This window comes from Pteropus vampyrus, unplaced genomic scaffold (genome assembly GCF_000151845.1).
Source record: "Pteropus vampyrus isolate Shadow unplaced genomic scaffold, Pvam_2.0 Scaffold60, whole genome shotgun sequence".
Taxonomy (NCBI): domain Eukaryota; kingdom Metazoa; phylum Chordata; class Mammalia; order Chiroptera; family Pteropodidae; genus Pteropus; species Pteropus vampyrus.
The window spans coordinates 2266458-2287960 of NW_011888841.1; the positions used below are offsets into that span (position 1 = coordinate 2266458).

General features: G+C 36.0%; 1 protein-coding gene across 3 annotated transcripts in view; it reads left to right on the plus strand.

Annotated features, from left to right (window-relative positions):
- NVL (nuclear VCP-like) overlaps positions 1 to 21503 on the plus strand; it is a 55893-nt gene that overhangs the window by 15013 nt on the left and 19377 nt on the right. For 2 of the 3 annotated variants that reach the window (XM_023531017.1, XM_023531018.1), the window contains 9 exons: positions 684 to 785; positions 3583 to 3700; positions 5720 to 5864; positions 7864 to 8113; positions 9567 to 9785; positions 10576 to 10680; positions 12994 to 13056; positions 17195 to 17314; positions 20349 to 20448. In XM_023531017.1, coding sequence (XP_023386785.1) covers positions 684 to 785; positions 3583 to 3700; positions 5720 to 5864; positions 7864 to 8113; positions 9567 to 9785; positions 10576 to 10680; positions 12994 to 13056; positions 17195 to 17314; positions 20349 to 20448 — 1222 coding nt within the window. The remainder of the gene's footprint in view (positions 1 to 683; positions 786 to 3582; positions 3701 to 5719; positions 5865 to 7863; positions 8114 to 9566; positions 9786 to 10575; positions 10681 to 12993; positions 13057 to 17194; positions 17315 to 20348; positions 20449 to 21503) is intronic. The other variant, XM_023531019.1, reaches the window with a different exon arrangement.

Genomic DNA, 21503 nt, shown 5'->3' on the forward strand with positions numbered 1-21503 from the left:
AGAGACAGACATAAACATTCAAACAAATAAATGTCTACATAGTTAAAATTGTAATGAGTGGGAGACAGAAGAATTACAGAATGCCATGTGGTTGTTGTTGGGATACCCAAATTAAGAGTTGGGGTCAGAAGTGAAATTTTTAGATGACCAGAAGAATAAGTAGGATTTAGGCAGACTTGTCATTGTTTGTAGGGGTGGGACAGCAGGATTTTCTCCTCCATAACTGCAAAAGCCTGTCTCCTCTGACTCATAACTGGCCACTTATCTGATTTTGGGGTGGAGAAATGCTGGTAGAGTACATGGAAGACAACTGTGTCCCAGCCCCTGCTGTTTCCTCTCCAACAGGTAAACAGTAGATAGAACTGTTTTGGCTCGGCCCTAAGCAGGGGCGTTGGGGGGACCTATCTCTGGAAATTCAAGACCCTTTATTCAGAGGAGATAATAACAGTTTTATAGTGATGTCTATAAAGTAAGGACAGGTAGAAGATATCTATAGTCAGTGCGTTTGAATAAAACCATAGATTTTTAAATAATGTTTTTCATTGAACCAACACAAGATGACATTCTTCAGGAAATTAGTCATTTTAAAATATAATTTTGAGAGAGGGACTGAATAGGAAAAAGTAGAGAAGTTAAAATTTGAAAATTTGGTCATTCTTTTATTTTTATATATTCGTGCATAGGAACTTGACCTTCCAATTCTGAAAGTAGCTGCTACAGAAATTGTATCTGGAGTGTCTGGAGAATCTGAACAGAAGCTGAGGGAACTGTTTGAACAAGCTGTGGTGAGTCAGCTAATGACTGATGTCAGGTTGTCCGATTATATAAGGTTATATTGACGATCCTGTTTTCTCTGATGCTAGTATTTGTCCACTCACTGGCCATTCTTTTGTGAGCATGGTAATTTGCTACCCATGGTGGCTCAATATTTAAAGCAGATTTACTGCTGGAGGTTTACTGTTGGATAAAATAATCTGTTTAATCTGAAACCAAACATAACTTACTTCCAACACATGACTACTGGGTCGTGTAGTTAAACCCAGAACTTCTCACCATTCTTGGTTGTCATACCCAGTAGTCATGTGTTGGAAGTAATTTATCGTTGTGATAATTTCTTTCACTTTTACTTTCTGCAACTTAAGTTTGACCAAAAAAAAAATTTGTAAGCAGTGTGAAATTTTTTAACATCAGGGTTGTCACATTATAAAAACAACCATAGAAAAGCCAGGATAAACTCTTCTCTAGTTGCATAATTGAAGCTGTGAAAAGAAAATTCTGTCACCAGAGATATTATAGATTGGGTTTTATCCTAATTGTAATTCATTTTATTAACATTTGGATGTTTAAGACTTTCCAAGGAAGATGACATTTGTGTCCAATTAAAGTCTTATCTTCCATATAGCGTAACGGTTAAATGTCTGTACTTTGAAGTAGGAAACTTGGTTCAGATCCTTGTGCCACCACGTAGTAATTGTGGAATCTTGGACAAGAGATAACCACTCTTAGTGTCCTTACTAGTAAACCAGGTGAATAATATTACTCAGATCTCTTGGGATTATTGTAAGTATTAAATGAAGGGATTCTTCTAAAACGTCTAATGCCTAGCACACAACAAAAGCTTTGTAGATAGTAGCTATGACATTTTGCACACTTGAGTAATCACCAGTCATCACAATGGGTAAAATCTAAAAATGGTGAGAAGTTTTAATTTCATGTCATTATTTGCCTCCAGAATATATAGAGGCTGGTAAAAATAGCCAGTGCAACTGCTAGAAACAGATAAAAAATTAGAAGTTGAATTTTAGCAGTAATCAAGGAAATTTTTAAAATAGCAAGACTGTAGAAGCTGTCTACTTGGTTTGATGTGTAGACTGACATTGAAAAGGGCGTGGACAATATAAGGAAGATGGAACGGAAGGGTGCAAGGGTACTGTGCAAAGCAAGCAAACTCTTTTGGTGTTACCCGTTTTCCAAAATGAGCTAGTGAGTGAGTAGTAAAGTTTATGTTTGTGGTAAACACAATGATGAATGAAGATAAAAGACAAATGGCATCTTTAGGTGGTGGTTCTTGTTAACATCTCTCTCTGAGCTAGTACTGAGTTGGTAAGATGTCTGAGAGTCGACGTTCAAAATATATATATATATATATATATATACACACACACACATATATATATGTGTGTATATGTACACACATATATATGTGTGTGTGTGTATATATATATAGTATAACACCCCTCTTTCCCAGACCCCCTGTTCCCTAATGGAAGTGAGTACACGAAAGTGGATCAGAGGACAAAAAGGCCACATCAAAACGAATGTTTTTTGTTATTACTGTTGTTGAAAACTGTGCTTTCTTTAGTCTAAATTCTGATGACCATCGCTTACTCTTTTCTTCTTTTTCTCATTCAGTTTTCCAGGTCATTGTTAAATGCTATTGTTCTTGCTTCCTGAGACCTTTGGTCTCTGTAACTTTTCTCTTTTGTAACTGGGTAATGTATCCATCAGTCACAGGTACTTCTCTGGGAACACTATCATGAAGAGGATTGGGAAGAGAGCCACCTACTGGGGGGCCAAATTATTTTCCCTTCAAATTGCAGCAGTCCCGGTGGTTTGAGACTTCGCCAGGCTGAGTCTGACTCTTGCTGTCATCAGTGTCGCTCTTAACCACTGAAGAAGAATGAGCTGTGCTTTACATTGTAGATCTAGATATTTTTATTTAAAGTTTTCATTTTAACTCATTCTTACCTGTCTTTTTTATTATGGTAAAGGATGTTTAACTTAGATTTACTGTTTTAAACATTTCAAAGTGTACAGTCATCTTGTATGTGTAACCGTCCACCTCCAGTCCTTTGCATCGTCTCAAACTCAAACTCTATCCGTTAAACACTTCTCATTTTCCCCTCCCTCCAGGCCCTGGCAGCCACTGTTCTTTCTGCCTCTATGAGTTTGACCACTCTAGGTAGTTGATGCTTATATTAACTTAATCTATCTTAACTCTCTCTAGTTTGTTTTAAAAAAACTAAAAGATCATTATCTGCACCAATGTATAGGAACTTCACCGTCCTTCCTTATTCAGTATAGTCTTCAAAATAAGCCCCTGGTGGTTTCAGTATGGGATGATGAAAAAGTTCTGGAGACGATAGTTCTGGTGGCGGTTGCACAACAGTGTGAACGTATTTAATGCCACTGGACTGTATGCTTAAAATGGTTAAAATGGTAAATTTTATGTGTATTTTACCACAGTAGAAACTAAAAGTCCCTGATGCTTCTTAATGCCTCTCACAGCAGATTCCAGGAAGAGCTTGGGCTTTTTTATGTCAGTAGGACACTCAGAGCATCTGTAGTGAGCTTCATTGTTCTAATTTAAAGTGTTATACTATTATCCTATATGCAGTCTCTTAAGTAACTTGCTTCTCTTAAGATAAACATCAGATATAACATACTGTGAACTGCCTTCCTTAGGGTTATTCTTTTGGCGAAATATTGTTGAACTACAAAATTTTTAAAAATGTATATACTTAACTATGCTCTAGTAGAGGGATATATTTATAATTGTTTTTGTGATATTCTTATTTCTAGTCAAATGCACCCTGTATCCTTTTTATTGATGAAATTGATGCTATAACCCCCAAAAGAGAAGTTGCTTCAAAAGATATGGAACGAAGAATCGTAGCCCAGCTCCTAACCTGCATGGATGGTCAGTTTAAAATAATTAATTTGCTTTAAGATGATAAATTGTCCTTGTTTTTAATAATGTAGTATGTGACAATATAAAACATTCAAATAGAATAGAACTCAGAGTGAAAAAATAAATCTTTTTTCATAAAAGTTTGTACCATTAATTAAGTTTCTGGAGTATATCTTACAGTTATTTTCAGTGAGTTTATACACATATATAAATACACTAACATTGTTTTGCTTTTTACACTACTGCAGTTATACCAAGAAACACAATTATTTTATGTACCTCTGGGAAGGAAAAAGACACCACCAAACTGACACAGTGCTTTTCACATTGATAGTAGAAGCATTATAACTTCAGAGATATTAAAATGTGGAAAAGCGAACAAGTACCGGGATTAAGCAGATTCCCTATTGCTAGAACATTACTGAAAGCCCTTTTCATCGGGGGTTTTGGTGTCTCTCTGTGTTTTAAGATTCCCCTTATAAACCGGAAGATGGAAACCAGGAACCTGGTAAACTTACAGTCATTCCCCTCAGTCTGTGCCATGTGGTAATTTTTTTCCCTACAGTTTAAGAATTTTAAACGCTTATTAATTCAGAGTTTATAAATTTTAAATTTTAATAATTTAAGACTTTTAAGTAAATATGAACAAGATAATGAGATTACTTAGGAGAAATAATTCTACCTGATTTAAACTTAAACTCAGACATAAATCTAATTATTAAGAGCTGGAAAGGATCTTAAATATCTTCTTGTATACATCAATTTGAACACAGAGAACAGAGGGCCAAGTTCGTACACCGAATCATTAGCAAAGCATAGGCTAGAACCCAGATGTTTATTTACATATATATTTCCACGGTATAACTGTAGTTATAGAAAAGTCATTAATGAGCATCTGTTTGCCACATCTTTTGTCTTGTTTTAGCCCTCATCCCTCAAGCTCAGTTCTTCATTTTCCTCATGTAAAAACCTACCTCTCAGAGTTGTCGTGAGGCTTAATGCCTCCTGTATTTATCTCCCAACCCACCTCATCATCCAAACTAAGTCATCTCTGTCTCTTCTTTCTCCCTCACCCTTCATGTGGAATCATTTGCTTAGTGCTTTGGATTCTATCTACCACATTGTACTTAAATTGGTCTTTTCCTTTAAATATACTATGTTCCTGCCTTATTTCACTCATCTCTCACCTGATCGTTATCATCAAATCGCAACAAACTCTTCCCTTTGATTCTTCTTGTTCATAATTATTATTAGAATTATCTTTCCAAAATACAAATCACATCAGAAAAACCTTTTATGGCTTCCTGTTGGCTAAAGAATATACTCCAAACTCCTCATGGCTTGGCTGTTAGGGTCCTTAAATAGCATCTTACTGCCTTCTTATTACCTGTGAGGGAGTGTATCTTCAGAGTCCCTGCTGGTCCCCTCGCTCACTTGAGAGAAAACTTACGGAAGAGTCACTTTAGGCTCTGCGTTCTGTCTCTAGATTAAGCTAGAGCAGCTGAAGACTGTATATTGTATTTCCCCCACATTAAATTAATGCCGTGAATCTATTTTGAGACATGTACTACTGCCTTGTCCAGACTCCCTGTTAGACTGCTCGCCTTGTCTAAACAAGCCACATGTGTTTGTACCTCTGTGCTTTCACTACCATTTCTCCCATGTAGAATTTCATTAACCTATGACTCTACTTATTAACATCCTGTCCTTCAAGGCCAGCATGTTACCTCCTCCATGAACTACTCATTTCTCTTCCATCATATTACTGTAGAGCTTTGTTTATACCTATTGTTAAGCTTCACAGAATTTGTCTTACATGTTTCTCAGTAGATTGCGAGCTGCTTGAGGACAGTTTATATTATCTTCCTCACATCTTTCACATAGTAGACATTTAGTCAGTGTTTTCTATGTGTAGTGCCGTGAAAGTGTGTAATCCTTTCTAACCACTTAAATCACTCATGTAAGCATTATTGGCCTCATTGTTAGATGTCTTGTTCACCACTCACCCTGTGTCTGGTTCTTAACCAGATCTGAATAATGTGGCTGCTACAGCTCGGGTCCTAGTTATCGGAGCTACGAACCGACCAGACTCGTTAGACCCTGCTTTGAGACGTGCAGGAAGGTTCGACCGGGAAATATGCCTAGGCATCCCAGATGAAGCATCCAGGGAAAGGTATGCTTTTATAGAATTAAGTTGATGCACCACTATGTCATCTGAACCGGAGGCTTTGCAACTGAGGGTCAAGAAACACCTGATAGCCTTTCTTCCGCTCTTCTTTGTGTCTGTGTGTGTGCACGTACACCATTGAAATGGATTTGGAAGGGAAGAAAGCCCACATTAAATTAATACTTAAGAAAATAATTTACTCATCAAAAGGACAATTGTTTCAGGCTGTTTTTTTTCAGGAGTGATAATGGAGTCATTATTCCATACTCATTTGTATGGCCTTACTAACGATGGCTTGCAAACACAAAGTTTTTTAGTTGGCAGAGCAGTGCTCACTGGTCCACATGTAGGTTATATCTGAGTACCATACCTTAACCTGTGGCACTAACCTGCCTAAAACCACAGGTTCTGTGAAAAAAAATTAAATAGCAGCCAGAGAGTTGAAATCTGTGTTTGCTGTAGGACCAGCCTTTCCTAGTTATTGGAATTGAATGTCAACAGAGCAAAGAAATGTCCACCAAAATGGCAATAATCAAAAATATCTCAGGTGGCACTGTTCAAGCAGTAGGGTAGAAATCTAGTAAAGAAATGATCTGAAACACCATATTTATAATGGTTTTGGCTTAAGTTAATGACATTAAAATTGATGTACATGATTGCCAGCAGCTTTTAGAAAAAGTAGCATGTAGTGAAAGGAAATAGTCGGGGGGACAGTGAAGAAGGGAAGAGATGAAGAACAAGTGACTTCATGAATGCAGGGAATAAAAGCAATCAGAAGGCACTGTGGGTAGGAAGAAGGGTTAGGAAGGCATGTGTGTCCTCCTTCCCATCTTCCCAGTACTTAATGTGGCTTCTGCTTTTGGTTGGCAGTTACATCCTTAGCTGTTGTGTTCATAGCCATCTGTATGCATGCTAATGGCACTCCCACATGTGCAATCTTTAAACAGTTACCTAACCATCTAAGTTTGCTTACTAATGTGTTCATTACCTGCAGCGAAATAATACTTAATACAGAAGTTGTTTGCATTTATTCAGCAAGTATGTGTATATACCACTGTGGTAGGCAATGTGAGGAATATAAAGAATTGTAAGTCTTTGCTTTCAAGATGCTTGCAGTGCAGTAAGAGAGAAATAAGGCTTGTGTCCTTTATCTAGCTCTGTTTTTGATAAGTGCCGAACTTAATGATAGAGACAGGGACACAGGGGAGCCCATCATCCCTGTTAGATACAATCCTTTGTTCATCTATCCGGTATCATCAACGAAGTCCTTAAAGGGCTTTAGTAGATTACTACATTTTGAAAAAATGCAAGCCTTCCGAAAAGTTGAAAGAATAGTACAACAAACTTCTGTATGCCCTTCAGCTAACTTTACCACTTGTTAACATTTTGCAACGTTTGCTTTTACTCTATATAAAAATAAATATATTTGTGTATATGTATACTTTTTTTTGCCAAGCCGTTTGAAAGATGGTTGAAGACGTGACACATTAGCCTTAAATACTTCTCCTGTGTAACTTTCATACCATTTTTTGAAGACGTAACTGTCCTAATATAAATTTGGATATTAAAGTATATATCAACATAACTTTTTGTAATGAATAATATTAATGGTTTATTTGAGTTTGGAGGCTTTTCTTTCTGGTAGATATCCATTTAATCTACTCTAAAAGTAGAACCTACCTTATATTTCCATGAATCATTTAGCTTATGTACGCTATAATATTGTAGAATTCTTAAAGACAGAATTTTTTTTTAAATCTATTTTTTATTCCTCACAGCATTGAATATCATTCCTAAGAAAGCAGGTATTTACCTTAATCCTTAATGGAATAAGGTGAGATATGTAATAGTGATTCATATGTTGAATGAATGGACTCTTCGATCTTATACTGTATCCATTTTAATACCATCGACAAGGAGCAAAGACTTCAAATAAATGTATTTGATGACTTGTCTTTACTAGTAGGTTAGGCATCTGAATTTTTTTCTTCTGTATTTTCTACAGAATCCTTCAAACTTTGTGCAGAAAACTAAGACTTCCTGCAACTTTTCATTTTCGTCACTTAGCACACCTAACGCCAGGCTTTGTGGGTGCTGATCTGATGGCACTCTGCCGAGAGGCAGCCATGTGTGCAGTCAATAGAGTCTTAATGACGCTACGGGAGCAGCAGAGGAAAGATCCCGAGACTGAAGGTCTGCCCTCTGAAGGAAACCAGGAAGAAAGGATTGGAACTGAGCCCACTTCTAAAACACAGGTACTTTCTATACAGATTCCTTAAACTGTCCTTTAAGTGTTCTTAATTTGTGTTATCTTATATGCATGCAAGTGTCAGTATAGCAGAGGTTTATGATTTTCTGTCTTACTAGCATTTTATCTTTAGAATAATTATTAGTCACACCCAGACTATCTATCATTTCAAAAGTACAGGTTTTATTCTTTTAGTTTATCTAGAATAAATTCATTTGAAAATAATGATTATGAAATTCTAGAGCAAGAGTTGGCAAACTGGCCATTCCTCCTACCACCTGTTTTTGTAAATGAAAGTTATATTGGAACACAGCTGTGGTCATTTATTTTTTATAGTCTATTTCTGCTTTCACTTTTCACAGCAGAATTCACACAGGAGTCCTTACAAAGAGACACATGACCCACAAAGCCTACAGCGGTTGTTTTCTAGGCCTTTATGGAAAAAGTTTGCCAACTCCTATTAGCGTGTTGGGCATTTAGTTGTATTTCCTGGTTATCTTTTGGTTAGGTGGACTAAGATATTCTGCTGAGCCAACCAGATCCTTGTCCTTAGCTGCAGGTGGCTGTGGAGGACAGTCCCATGAATGTAAGAGACATGTTTATTAGTCCAATATCAGTGTTAAAATTTTGAGTTTTGTGAGTCAAGAAAATTCAAAATAATGTAGCATTTGATAGCTTGTACAGAGGGCTTCTATATATTATATAAGTAGATGCATATAACTTTGTCAAGTAAATGTCATTACTTTTCTCATTTTATAGTCAAAGACACAAAAAGGTTATGACTTGCTGGAGGCCACATGGCCTTTACTTTCCAGAGCAGGGACTCAGATCCCGGTCTTTTGTTTAGAAATCATTTGTTTCTTCCTCACTCATTTGGAACCACAGTTATACCTGTTAAATATAATAAACTCGTTCCTTTCATAGTATTGCATGTAAATTAGGATTTTATAAATTGAATTATTTGGAGTTACTTTTTATATCTGTCCTTTCATGTTCTTCACTAAGTCAAGAATTCTGCCTTTGAAGTTCAAGTACTTGGAAAATTGCCTGCTTCCTCTTTAGTTGATAAGCTATCAAGAAACCATATTATGAAATTATACTACCATCAGGGTACTTTTATTTTAATATTAAAATTCAGCTGCTTCTTGAATATTTGTAAACGAAAAATGGAAATACATGGCTGTTGATGTGTTTGTCAACTGTTTATGTTTGCAATAGTTAGCCTTATATAGTGTACAAATATCATTCTATATTTAAGAATTATTGGTGTACCTTCACCAAATTAAATGATCCATGTAGAATAAAATAAATGTCTTATGTCAATGGAGAAATTATTAAAATACATAGAAGTTCACTATAACTTACAGAAATGCTGCAGGGGTGATTTTTAGAAGTACATAAATTAACTTTTCAACAAACTTTGTGGTTTTTCTTCATTTCTCTCAATTGCTCCCTTTAAGGATGAATTGCAAAGTCTCCTGAGGTTGCTAAGAAACCAAGATCCCCTCTCAGAGGAGCAGCTGCAAGGGCTGTGCATTGAATTGAATGATTTCATTGTTGCTCTATCCTCAGTCCAACCCTCTGCCAAAAGGGAAGGCTTTGTCACTGTCCCTAATGTTACATGGGCAGATGTTGGTGCCCTGGAAGATATTAGAGAGGAGCTCACCATGGCAATATTGGTAGGTGTATCTGCTGCTAAATGCCATTGGCATGTGCACGATTTGAAAATGACCACACTCATATACTAGACTGTATGTCTAAATCAACTGGACTATATGTCTATTTTTAGTATGTTCTGTTATATTATTATTAAGTCCCCAACAATGGTTTTTCATTCTTTTGAGACCTGTTTTAAACTTAATTCTTTTGGTTGTGCTTGAATTTCGTGGCAGTGAGTTTAAAAAGAAAAGTTTATGTTTCAACCAAGACCAAATTGAGAAATAAAAACTTTCTGAACTCGATCACGCTTGTAAGTGTCAAAGCAGTTTTAAAGCCCCTGAAATTCTGGATTAATTTTCATTTATTCTTACTGATGATCATTTCATGGTTCATTAACTATGATCTATTTAGAGGTGTATAACTACTGAAAAAACATACACTGAGATCACAGGTTATCTCTGGCTTTTGAGTGCTGCCACTTCTAGTTTCTTAAAGGACAATGCCTAAAATTTTTACAACCTAGAAATTTAGATAATTTTCTTAAAAATCTTAATTTTAAGTGTTGAAATACTGTGTCTTCATATTTAAAATGTTTTCAAAAATTACATTCCAGTATGAATTCCTCAAGAGCAAGGACTTTTTTATTTATCACCACATGTCTCATGCCTGGAATGATGGCACTTTGCACCAAGAACTGTTCATATCTTCAGGCCTCGTGATCAGTACTGAAAATATGCATCTGGAGATAATTCGAACATGTAGTATGAAAGGACGTTTGTAATGGATTGTCGTTGGGTTTATATTTTCCAGGCACCAGTACGTAACCCAGATCAGTTCCAAGCTCTTGGATTGGTGACTCCAGCTGGAGTCCTCCTTGCTGGTCCTCCTGGCTGTGGGAAAACATTGCTGGCAAAGGTAGGACTCCATGGACGGACCTCAGAGCTCACTGAATTTATGAGCCTAGGCGATTGATATATATATATAGTTTTTCTGGGGAGAGAGTTCACCACTTTTATCAGATTCTCTAAAAGGTGCATCACTACTTACCCAAGAATCGAGGAATAATAGAAAATATCTCTGATTGGCACAAGTGTTATTGTAGTAAAATCTTGGAACTACTTATCGGTCAGAATCTGGCAACCTAGATTTTGATAAAAAGTTAAGATTTTGGCTGATCTTGGTTGTTTTGTTTTCTCATGATAATAAAATAATAAAAGTTTTTCTAAACACTAGCACTATATATAAATGTGTGTGTGTATATATATATTAAAAAAAACAAGGTGTAAAGTTGTGTGATTATTGGAATCAACACACTGAAAATAATGACTAATAAAGGAAACGGAAAAGTTGCCTGGAACTATATAGTATGGAAGCAGATAGCGCCTGAAAGTGAGTACAAGATGCATGATGATATCCATGAAAAATTATGTGTACAATATTTCATTTAGAAGCCAAAGATTTCCGATGTTTCAGGAACCATTGGGGGTTTTAATAGGTTAAATCTTAGTTATCTGGCACATGGATGTTGAAACCTAATGTGGTTGAGTCAGGCTTCATTAGATGTGGATCCTGACTCTCTTTTACTTAACAGTGTTGAGTAAGAGGTAGGAGAGTTATATTGGCAGCCAGAAAGACAAAGGTTGAGAGAGAGGGGAATCCACATCTTGAGCAATTTTTGCATAGCAGAGCACGCATGTATTTATTTGTTCAACAGGTCTTTATTGAGCTCCTTACTCTTTGTCAGAAATTGTTTCAGGTGCTAGGGATACACTAGTGAACAAGGTACCTACGCTAATGGAATTTATTGTCTGCCTGGAAGAGGCAGGCAATAAACAAAATTGCTGGTTCAACAGTTATGCAGGAAATAAACATGTTGTAAAAGATTGGGAGATGGCTATTATAAAAATGGTGTTCAGGGTGTGGTGACATTTAACAGAATCCTGATGGACTAGCTAGCCACAATAATAGTCAGAGAAAGAAGGAGAAGAGGCTTCCGGAAAGAGGGACCAGCAAAATCCCTGAAGAAGGGTGGGAAAGGGCTTGGTGAGCTCAAGAACCAGGAAAGAGCCAGCGGCTAGACCAGAGAGACACTGTCATATCCCAGAATAGGGGCTTGTGAGCCATGACATATATTCCAAACTGTACTTGAAGGTAAATGAGAAACCTAGTAGTAAAATGATCTGATTTACGTTTTTAAAGTGTGCTCTGACTGTTGTGTGGAGGTGGACTGGAGGAAAGCAGCAGTGAAAGGGTATCAGTTAGGAGTTTGAGGGGGTCATTTGTTCGTTTCTTTGTTTTTTGTTTTTTTCCTGTCTAGGCAAGAGAGGACAGTGGTCTGGATGAGGTAGTGGTGTAGTAAAGAAAGAGAACGTGTCAGACTCACTTATGTTTTAGAGCTAATAGGACTTGCAGATCAATTGGATGACATTACAAGACAAGAGATCAAGGAAGACACCAGGGTTTTGGGCTAGACACTGTGTTTACTGAGGTGGAGAGTTCTGGGTATGGGGTTTGGAGGGGGTTGGGAGAGATTCAGGAGTTCTGCTTTGGAAATGATAGGTTTGAAATATACCTGGAACAGCCGAATGGAGATGCCGAGGAGCATGTTGACTGTAGATCTGGAGCACAGATGTGAGGTCCTAAGCGTAGGAAAGAACTCGGTTTCCTGATCATCTGGAAGTTTTGGGAGGTTGTAATCAGGTTGCATCACTGCATTCAGATTGTAAATATTGGATTTTCTACATGGATAACCACATGTTTCTCTTTCATTATTCTCTTTGGCTTTGAACCATGCAGTTTAAGCTTTATTAAAAATACCCGTTAATACTGACACCTGATAATGACTGAAACTGATGTTTTTAAATTTTGGTCTATAAATAAATGAATGATTGCTTTCATTGGGCAAAGCAATTCTTGATACAGAGATTGTGATACTTCACTGGAATTCCAAGCTAGAAATACACATGTACACAAATGTTCCATGTCATTTCCATCTGATTTCTAGTCTTAATAATCCTGAGAGTGTTTTAGGTTAAGTTCACTTCCTTTAATTTTCTTTTTATCCACTTCTCTTTTTCCCATTTGCCTCCTCTCTTATTAAGAAAGAGGCAACTATAAAAGTGGGGGAAATAGAGTATAAACCACAAAAAAAAATCCCTGCATTATCACAAGTTATTATTTTATTGTATATTTGTCTTATTTGTGTTTCTTTTTGTTTCCTCTAACTAGGCTGTTGCCAATGAGTCTGGCCTAAATTTTATATCTGTCAAGGGCCCTGAATTACTAAATATGGTAAGTTGTTGTGGCGTCAGCCCTTGTTTTAGATTAGGAAAGTAATGGTCATTCAAACTACAGGGTAGAATGTCCTCAGATCTTTGAAACGATTGTAGAATTTTGGTAAGATCACCACCGTAGAAGTGAAAACGTGGAGCTTTACACCTCTGTCCTTCGTGTGTGCAAATGCTTTTCTTAATTAAGTCTGGTAAAACTTCTGGGCCTCAGTTTTCTCACCTGCAAAATGGAGATAATTGTAATAATTAACATCTTAAAGTATTTACTCTGCCGTGTATTTGTCAAACATTTTACATATATTGTTCTTTAACAACCATGTGAGATAGGAATTATTATTTCCTCTGATTCACAGATGAGGAAACTTAAGTTTGGAGCGGTTATATAACTTGGCCAGAGTCTGACAGTCAGGAAGTAGTAGAGCCACGATTTGAATCTGGGGTGTCTGACTCTTGGATCTACTTTTCTTGTCCTGTTGTTGTATGGCTTAAATGAGTTAAGTATTAATAAATAAAAATACTTTTGGGGAAGAAATCACTAAAGTGCTATATAATAACTTCTATCTTCATTTAAGCAGTTTATAACTCACATTTAAGAGACTGAATTTATTTCCTGACCATTCTTATGAAAAGTAAAAATGTCATTCTGTAATATATTCAAAGAGGAAATGAGAGTGGTATCATTTGTTTGAAAAGGCTTCTTAAATTTATCCCCTCTCATATTTTACAAGCTTCCTATTTTATACTCCTTTCCCCCCAGAATAAAGAATAAATCCTTCCTGTGGGATTTCCGTGCACCTTTGTGCTTTTCTTGCACTTCGTTCTGGCTTTCTGGTGGAGGGGGCCATGGAAATGAGCCCTGAAGGGAGGTGGATTGATGGGGGAATGAGCTGGCAAAGAAGTCGTAGCCAGAATGTGAAGGGCTTTCACACCAAGCTCGAGTTGCAGTGTTATGTTCAGAATATGAGAAAGCTAATAGAGGCTTGCTTTAAGCAAGAGTGTAACTTTTTTAAAGAGTGTAATATTTAAAATTTTTTATTATGAAATATTTTAAGCACAGAAGTTACAGTGAGTGATATAATTAACACACATGTATCTATCACCCAGCTTTAAAGAACCCAAATGAAACCAGTCTACTTGAAGTCCCCTGCGTAATCATGTCCCCCCATTCTGTCTCCCATAGAAATTACCATAATCCTGAATTTGGTGTTCATTAAGTCTGCACATGTCTGTCTACATTTACTATACATGTATTTATCCTTGAACAGCATATAATATTATTTTGCATGCTTCAAGAATATGTTTACAGCACAATTGGGAATTTGAACACTTACTGGATATTTGAAATTCAGAAAAATTTGAAATGTGATAATGATGTAGTTTTGTTAAAATAATTATCTTTTAGAGATAGTGAGATATTTACAAATAACATACGATGACTGGGATTTTCCTCAAAATAAGGTGAAAGAAAAGTAGCTGGGGTATAGAGGAAGCAAGGTCAGTCATGAGCTGATAATAATTGAAGCTGGGTGATTTTTATATTTGGAGTTCAATATACTACTGCGTCTTCTTTTGTCACATGTTTGGAAATCTTTTTATGAGCAGTAAGCAAAAACAAAAATGCTTTATATAAATGGTCTGTGTTCTTTTGTGACGGTTTTATTACTTTTGTTCAACGTTATATTTATAGTTATCTTTGTTGATATGTTTACCTAGAAGTAATTTTCTGTGTGATGCTCAATTGAATGAATATAACCACACTTGGAAATCAGTTTTTTTTCTTGACGGATATTTAGGTTGAACATTATATACACATATCCTCACACATATTTGTGACATATTTTCCCTCTGGGGTATATACTCGGAAATAGAATTGCTGTATTTTATAGCAGGTACACTTTCAAAAACATTAAGTATTGCCCGCTTTTGCCCTGAAGTGGTTGTTATACTTTCACCAGCAGTGAATGGGTGTTCCCATGGTTCCCTGTCCTCACTAGCATTGGTGGTGTCAGATTGTTAGTTTTTGCCAGTCTGGCGACTATGAAATTTTATCTCATTGTAATCTGATTTGTGTTTTAGGGGTAGATGTGGGGAGAGGTCTGTGGAAGAGGTCTGTGGAAGAGTCCAGAATGACTTGGAGAGATTAGGTGATCTAACATGGAAGACAGACATCTTGGGGTTAGAAAATGGGTTTGCTCAAGGACGTTTTAGATTCAAAGAGCCACTAGGAGATTCCCGGCAGGCCATGGGAAATGTGGGCCTGGCGCTCTGAAGAGACTAAGAGCCCCTATTATCTAAGTGGAACCTGAAACCTTGGGATGAATGGGGTCTGCCAGGGTGATTGTGTTAACCACGGGAGCCTCTGACAGACCCCGGAAGATACTAGCAGTGAGGGAGCAAGGCAGGAAAAGCTGGCAAAGGAGAGTGGTGGGTCCAAAAGCAGAGGACGCCCAAGACTTTCTGAGCCTGAAAACCACGGGAAGGTCGCTTCAACCTTGTCAGTGTCACCCAACAGTATGAAAACAACGGACGGGAGGATTTTAGACTTGGCAATTAAAAGGTAATTAGTGACTTTAGAGAGAGTATTTTAAATAATTGCGTTTGCAAAAGCCAGTTCATGATTTAAAACTGGCAAATAAAGAATTAGAGATAATAAGTATAGGATCCTTATAGAAATATTTCTTAAAGACCAAGATAGTGGGTTTTTCTTTTGTGTGCTTATTTTTAATAACCGTTCCCTTTGTTAAGATTAGTTACTTTAATCTGTCCTTTTGACACTAGGTTTTACTTTCCCCTAAACAAATTTCCTTTTACATAGTCATTTTGGTTTGCTGTATCCAAAGTCTGTTTGGATATTGATTGTTCTCTTCCATCCATATTTAAAACTTTCTCTCCCAACCCAACTGATATCTTTTCTTTTGAAATATCTACTGAATATTTTGGTATAGCATTCTAAATATAATTTTGCTGAATTAGAGTTTTCAGGAAACTAAATGTGTCTACTATATATGTACACTGCAGGATATTTTGATCACAGAAAAATTTGTAACGGTCGTGACTTCTGCTTTGCAAGGACTTTATGATATAATGTGGTGAATGTAGACTAGTTCAAAAATTATGATGGTAGAAAGTGCTGTAACAGCAGAGAAGAGAAGAGAAAGATTGATGGGGATCTTTTAGAATGCAAGAACCGTTCGGAGGTAGGTTGGAAAAGCAGTTCCAGTGAGGGAAGCAGAATAAGCAAAAGCACAAATAAAAGTATAGGACGATGTGAGGGAAAGAGTTCTATTCAAATGAGAAAATAAAAATCACTGTCATCTGTGGTGTATTATATGCCTTAATTACTTTATTATGGCCGTGTAGTCTTTAAAATAACAAAAGATACCTTATGATATTGTTGGCACTGTAAAGATGTTTTCAGATTCAGTCTTATTTAGCAGTTTTATAACGAAAAAATCTGCTTAAATAGTTTGAAATTTTACAAAAACAATTTCTTATGCCTTGCTAAAAGTGAAATCATATTCATACATATAACTTTTTATATTAATTAGCCCTAATGTTATAGCTGCTTAGGAATTGCTGTGTTTCCTGACCAATCTTAATTTTTTATAGTTTGATTTAGTTTTTAACCTACATTTGCCATAAGAAAGCTCCTAGACTCCTAGTTGGCTCATTTTGCCTATTCTGATGCCATGTGACAAAATAATGCTTCCTTTAGTAAGATGACCTGTGTAGAAATGACAAACAGTAAGTTGTCTTGTTTGTAATTAAAATACTATTGAATTAATGAAAATTACTGCTGGATATTTTATATGCTTAGAGCTTAGGAGATCACTTCTAAAATAGAAAATAATTGTGGGGATTTTTTGACCTAGAGAAGACTTTATGTTCCATTTAGTCTTCATTTTATAAATGAGAAAATTTCTAAGCTTAAATAATAGTTAATTTTATTAAGTTGAAACACACAAAACTGGCTATTTATAGATCGGAATGGTCAAATACCAGCAATTGCATGTGGTTCACCCGAATACTTTTTGGACTCTGCCATACAAATGCCACTTAAAACCAGTTTTTCTATAATTTGGCCCAAACCCCAAAGTTGAACTATCTTTGCATTGTATTTCCTATCTGTGTATGTTTAGTACGTCGGTGAGAGTGAGCGTGCTGTGCGACAGGTTTTTCAGCGAGCCAAGAACTCGGCCCCCTGTGTGATCTTCTTTGATGAAGTGGATGCTTTATGCCCTCGAAGATCAGACCGAGAGGTGGGTATCATACATGAGTGATTTCCAGATTTTTTAACTACCGCACACCTTTTGAAAGTTCTTATAACGTTTATATAAAGGTCAAGTAGTTCTTGTAAAGTCATTCCTTGAGAACACTGAGACTTCACGTGAAGAAACCTCATAATTTGAAATCGAGGCCGAGGGATAACAGTTGTATTTTTATTAGCCTCTGTGTCCGTTTCAGTTTTCTGTATATTATTTCAGTTGCACGCATCTAATTCACACAAATGAGTAGCTGGGAATGGAAATGATTACTGGTTTTGAATAGCCTGTCTTATAATCTCATGGTTCTCTTTAGTTAACTGAGTTCTTGAGACAGGAGAGAATGTAATTTAAGCCATTGTGCACTCACAGTAGGGTCAGGTAATACTGACTTGGCACCATTACACTCTGGGGAAGATATAAATTAGTCTGCATTGAATGCCACTTGCATTACTACAGGGAGTCATAGTTCTTAGGAATTTCAGTATATCGAGTGCCCAGAAACCCTCCGGTATCATTAATACTGCTGTGTAATTAACAGTTGGAATCATAGTGAAGCATAAAATAAAGAATAACCTTTTTGAAGCAGATAGCAAAGATTATTGAATAAATACATTTCTTACAAGATGACTACGGAAGTGATTATATTTCCTTTGTGATTTATTTTCAAATAATTATTTTATGTGTGTGCTCTTAGGTAGTAAAACATTTATTCAGTGCCTTGTTTTGCTTAAAATCTTCAGAAACATTCAAAAGTTGCAAAAATAAAACTTGACTGGTGTGTGATTCACATCATAACCATTTTGTTTCCTTATCCAGTAGTTGTCAGTACCATCACAGAATATCCATTTCCAGTCTTGTCTCCAGTAGTTGTGTTAGGGACCAAGATCCTTCCTGTTCCCCTGCTCTCAGATCCCAAAATCTGGAATCCAGAATAAACCACTATACTTTCTATCCAGCCGATTAGAGCATGGAATGCTCTGGCTTTTACTCTCTACCAGTAAAGCCTTCATTTGTCAACAGCCCCTTTCATTGGTTTGCATCTCTCTGTTATCAACCAATATTTAAGTTTGGAGGGGTTCATTGAGCAATATCCAGTCAACTTCTTGCCCCAGAGAAGTCTGCAGCCATTTGAACTACATTCCTAACTCTAGGTTATCTCTCAGATATCTACCACCACACATTTCTGTATTCTGATATATGTGTTTTGCTTTTTAACATTTTCACCTGAAGGGGATTCTGAAAATATTTTAAATTCAAATGTATTCTTTTTTTTGTTATTATACAAGTTATACATGAATGCATACTTGTGAAAATTTCTAATAAATGCAAGTATAAGGAGACTGACTGAAAGTCTTTTGTCCATTCTCCTCCCTATACCTCTGCTTGGAGGGGTTACTTCTGGTAACAGTTCAGTGTTTAGTTTTTATCATTCTAGAACTTTTTTCCATAAACCTAAAAATGGATTTTTTAGATTTCTTTTTTATATAAATGTGATGATTTTCCCATGTAGTTAATATTTTTTTTTTTATAACTTCATTCTTTGAACTATTGCAAAAATATTCCACAGTCTGGATATAGAAGAATTTATTTAATAATTTTCTCGTTTTTCTGATATTTACATTGTTTCCAGTTGTTTCTCTTATAAACAAATCTGTAGTAAACATTCTTATCAGATATTTTTGTACATATGTGGACATATGTGAGTGTTTTAGAAATAGAATTTCAGGGTAAAAGATGTATACATATTATATTTTGAAAGCTAATACTAAATCATCTCTCAAATAAACTACCAGTTACATACACCCACCAACAGTGTGTAAAAGTAACTATTTCCTACACCTTTGTTAACAGTGGATAATACCCATCTTTTAATTTTTGTCAATTTTACTGGCAAAATAATATTACATCTTAGTATTCATGTCCCTGATTATCGGTGAAGTTGATCGTTTTCAGTGAATTTGTATTTTATCCTTTATAAATTGCCTGATCATATATTTTGATCTTTTTGCTATTAAAATGGGTTTTTTATTGTTTTATAGGAGCTTTTTATATGTGATGGAAATTAGTCCATTGTCCGATTATGTGTGTTGCTACTGTTTTTCCCAGTTTTATCACTTATCTTTAATTTTTTAATTATGTACAATGTTATAATTTAAAATAGTAAAATCTGTCAAGCTTTTCCTATATTGATTCAGAGGTTTTTGACTTGCTTAGGTAGAATTAGAACAATATTTTGTTTTTATTTTTACTCAGTAACTGATTTTTTTGAGTCTTATAATTTTATTAATCTCCTAACTATTAATGTTATCTCGCCAAAGAGTGATAATAAGGTGCCCCCAATTTTTTTTTCTGGAGAAGTCAGTGGGTTAAACTCAGTACCACCTCTCTACATAAAATTTATGTTGAAGAAAGGCAATTAATGACAAAAAAAAAAACCACAGCGTCTCTTTTCTCATTTCCTCCATCATACATTTAAAAAATTTCTATATGTAAATAATTTATGCCTCTATTTACCAATTCTCTGAACCTTTCTCTTGGATGTTGCCCTGAGGTAGCTATACTTTGTGTACTGTGCGCTTCAAAGAAAAAAGTGTCGGTGTTCCAGATGAAAGATCTGGAACATCTGATATCCTGGGAAAAGCTGAGTCCAGATTTGCCCAAAGGGAAATTCAGTGTAGCTTTTAGATCTTTGTATAACCCAGAGGCCAAGACTTGGGTATCAGCTAGATCTAAGTTTGAGTTTCATCTCTGCCTTTATTGAGCTGTGGGCGAATAATCTGCCTCAGCCTCAGTTTTCTTATCTGCACTGTGAATAAGAACCGGTCTGCTGGTGAGCACATGTTTTGCACAGCGCATGGATATACAGTAGTGACTGCTCAGGAAATTATCATTGTTATCTCTTTCGACAAAAGCTTTTGTTCAAATAAAATGTATAATTTTGTTTGGCAAAAAAAATACAAAACAAAAAACTGGTGATGTATTTTTCTTTTTATCGGGGCCTGATGGAGCTGTGATTATTTCTTTTTAGATAGGCACAAGCGTCCGGGTGGTGAATCAGCTACTTACAGAGATGGATGGTCTGGAAACACGTCAGCAGGTTTTTATTATGGCAGCCACTAACAGGCCAGGTAAGAAAGAGGAATGTAAAACAGATGAGTCTGAAAACTTTCGCCACTCAAATACAATATAATTGACATACGACCTGGTAAAGGGAGATTAATTTTGGGAAATCTCTTTTTGATTCGTAAGTTGAAATAAAACCTTAGAAAGCTTTTATGTAAGCTATAGTAAAAACCATAATATTATTACCTGGGTTTCATGAATTTTTTTTTCTGTATTGCTGCTCAGAAAGTTGCCTTGTTGGCCGAGAACGCTTGTAACATACACTTTTGACCACAAAGATATTATCGGAATTTATGTCCTATGGTTTCTCTCAAGCACACAGGAAATAAGAATGAGACTCTTTTCATTGTATCTGAAAGTTAAAGATAGGTTTTTAAGGTTTTATACCAGAATCACATTTCTATACTTGTACTTAGCTATTTAAAATTGTTTACAATAAGCACTCTGTGAGAGATATAGAAAAAGGTTCAAAACTTCAAAAGTTTATAAAAGTGGCTTTTACTTTGGACACTAAATTCTCTTCATATTGTCTAATACTTTGCCATCCCTCAGAGCCACTTGATCATAGCTGTTCACTCTGATATTTGTGTTAACTACGTCTGCTAGCAATGATGTGGTAATTTAATTCCTTAAATGGGTTTATCGGTTGTCAAGCTGATACAATTTTTCATTTTTTTAAGTTACTATGGAAACTAAAACCTTCATGAGTTATGTACCATTTAATTTTAAAATGAAAGATTTAAAGTTGTTATGGTTTATACTTTGACTCTGATAATAATGAAATACTCTTCAGAATCAGACAGAACAGGGTTTGAGTCCTGGCTATAGCACTTCATATCTTAGTGACTGTTCTGTTTCAACCTCAACTGAGTAGATTATAATTCACTTCTGACACTAACCACCTGGAGTTAGTGTCAGATTTGTAATTTAAGAGTCAGTCTTCTAAAAGACTGCCCCACTTCAGATACCAGCCATGAGTGGTGTCTCTAAGACACCTGCAGTTCTGACCAGGTTGCTACTAATTTGGGGTTCCCATGACCTCCTCAAGTTCAGTAATTCA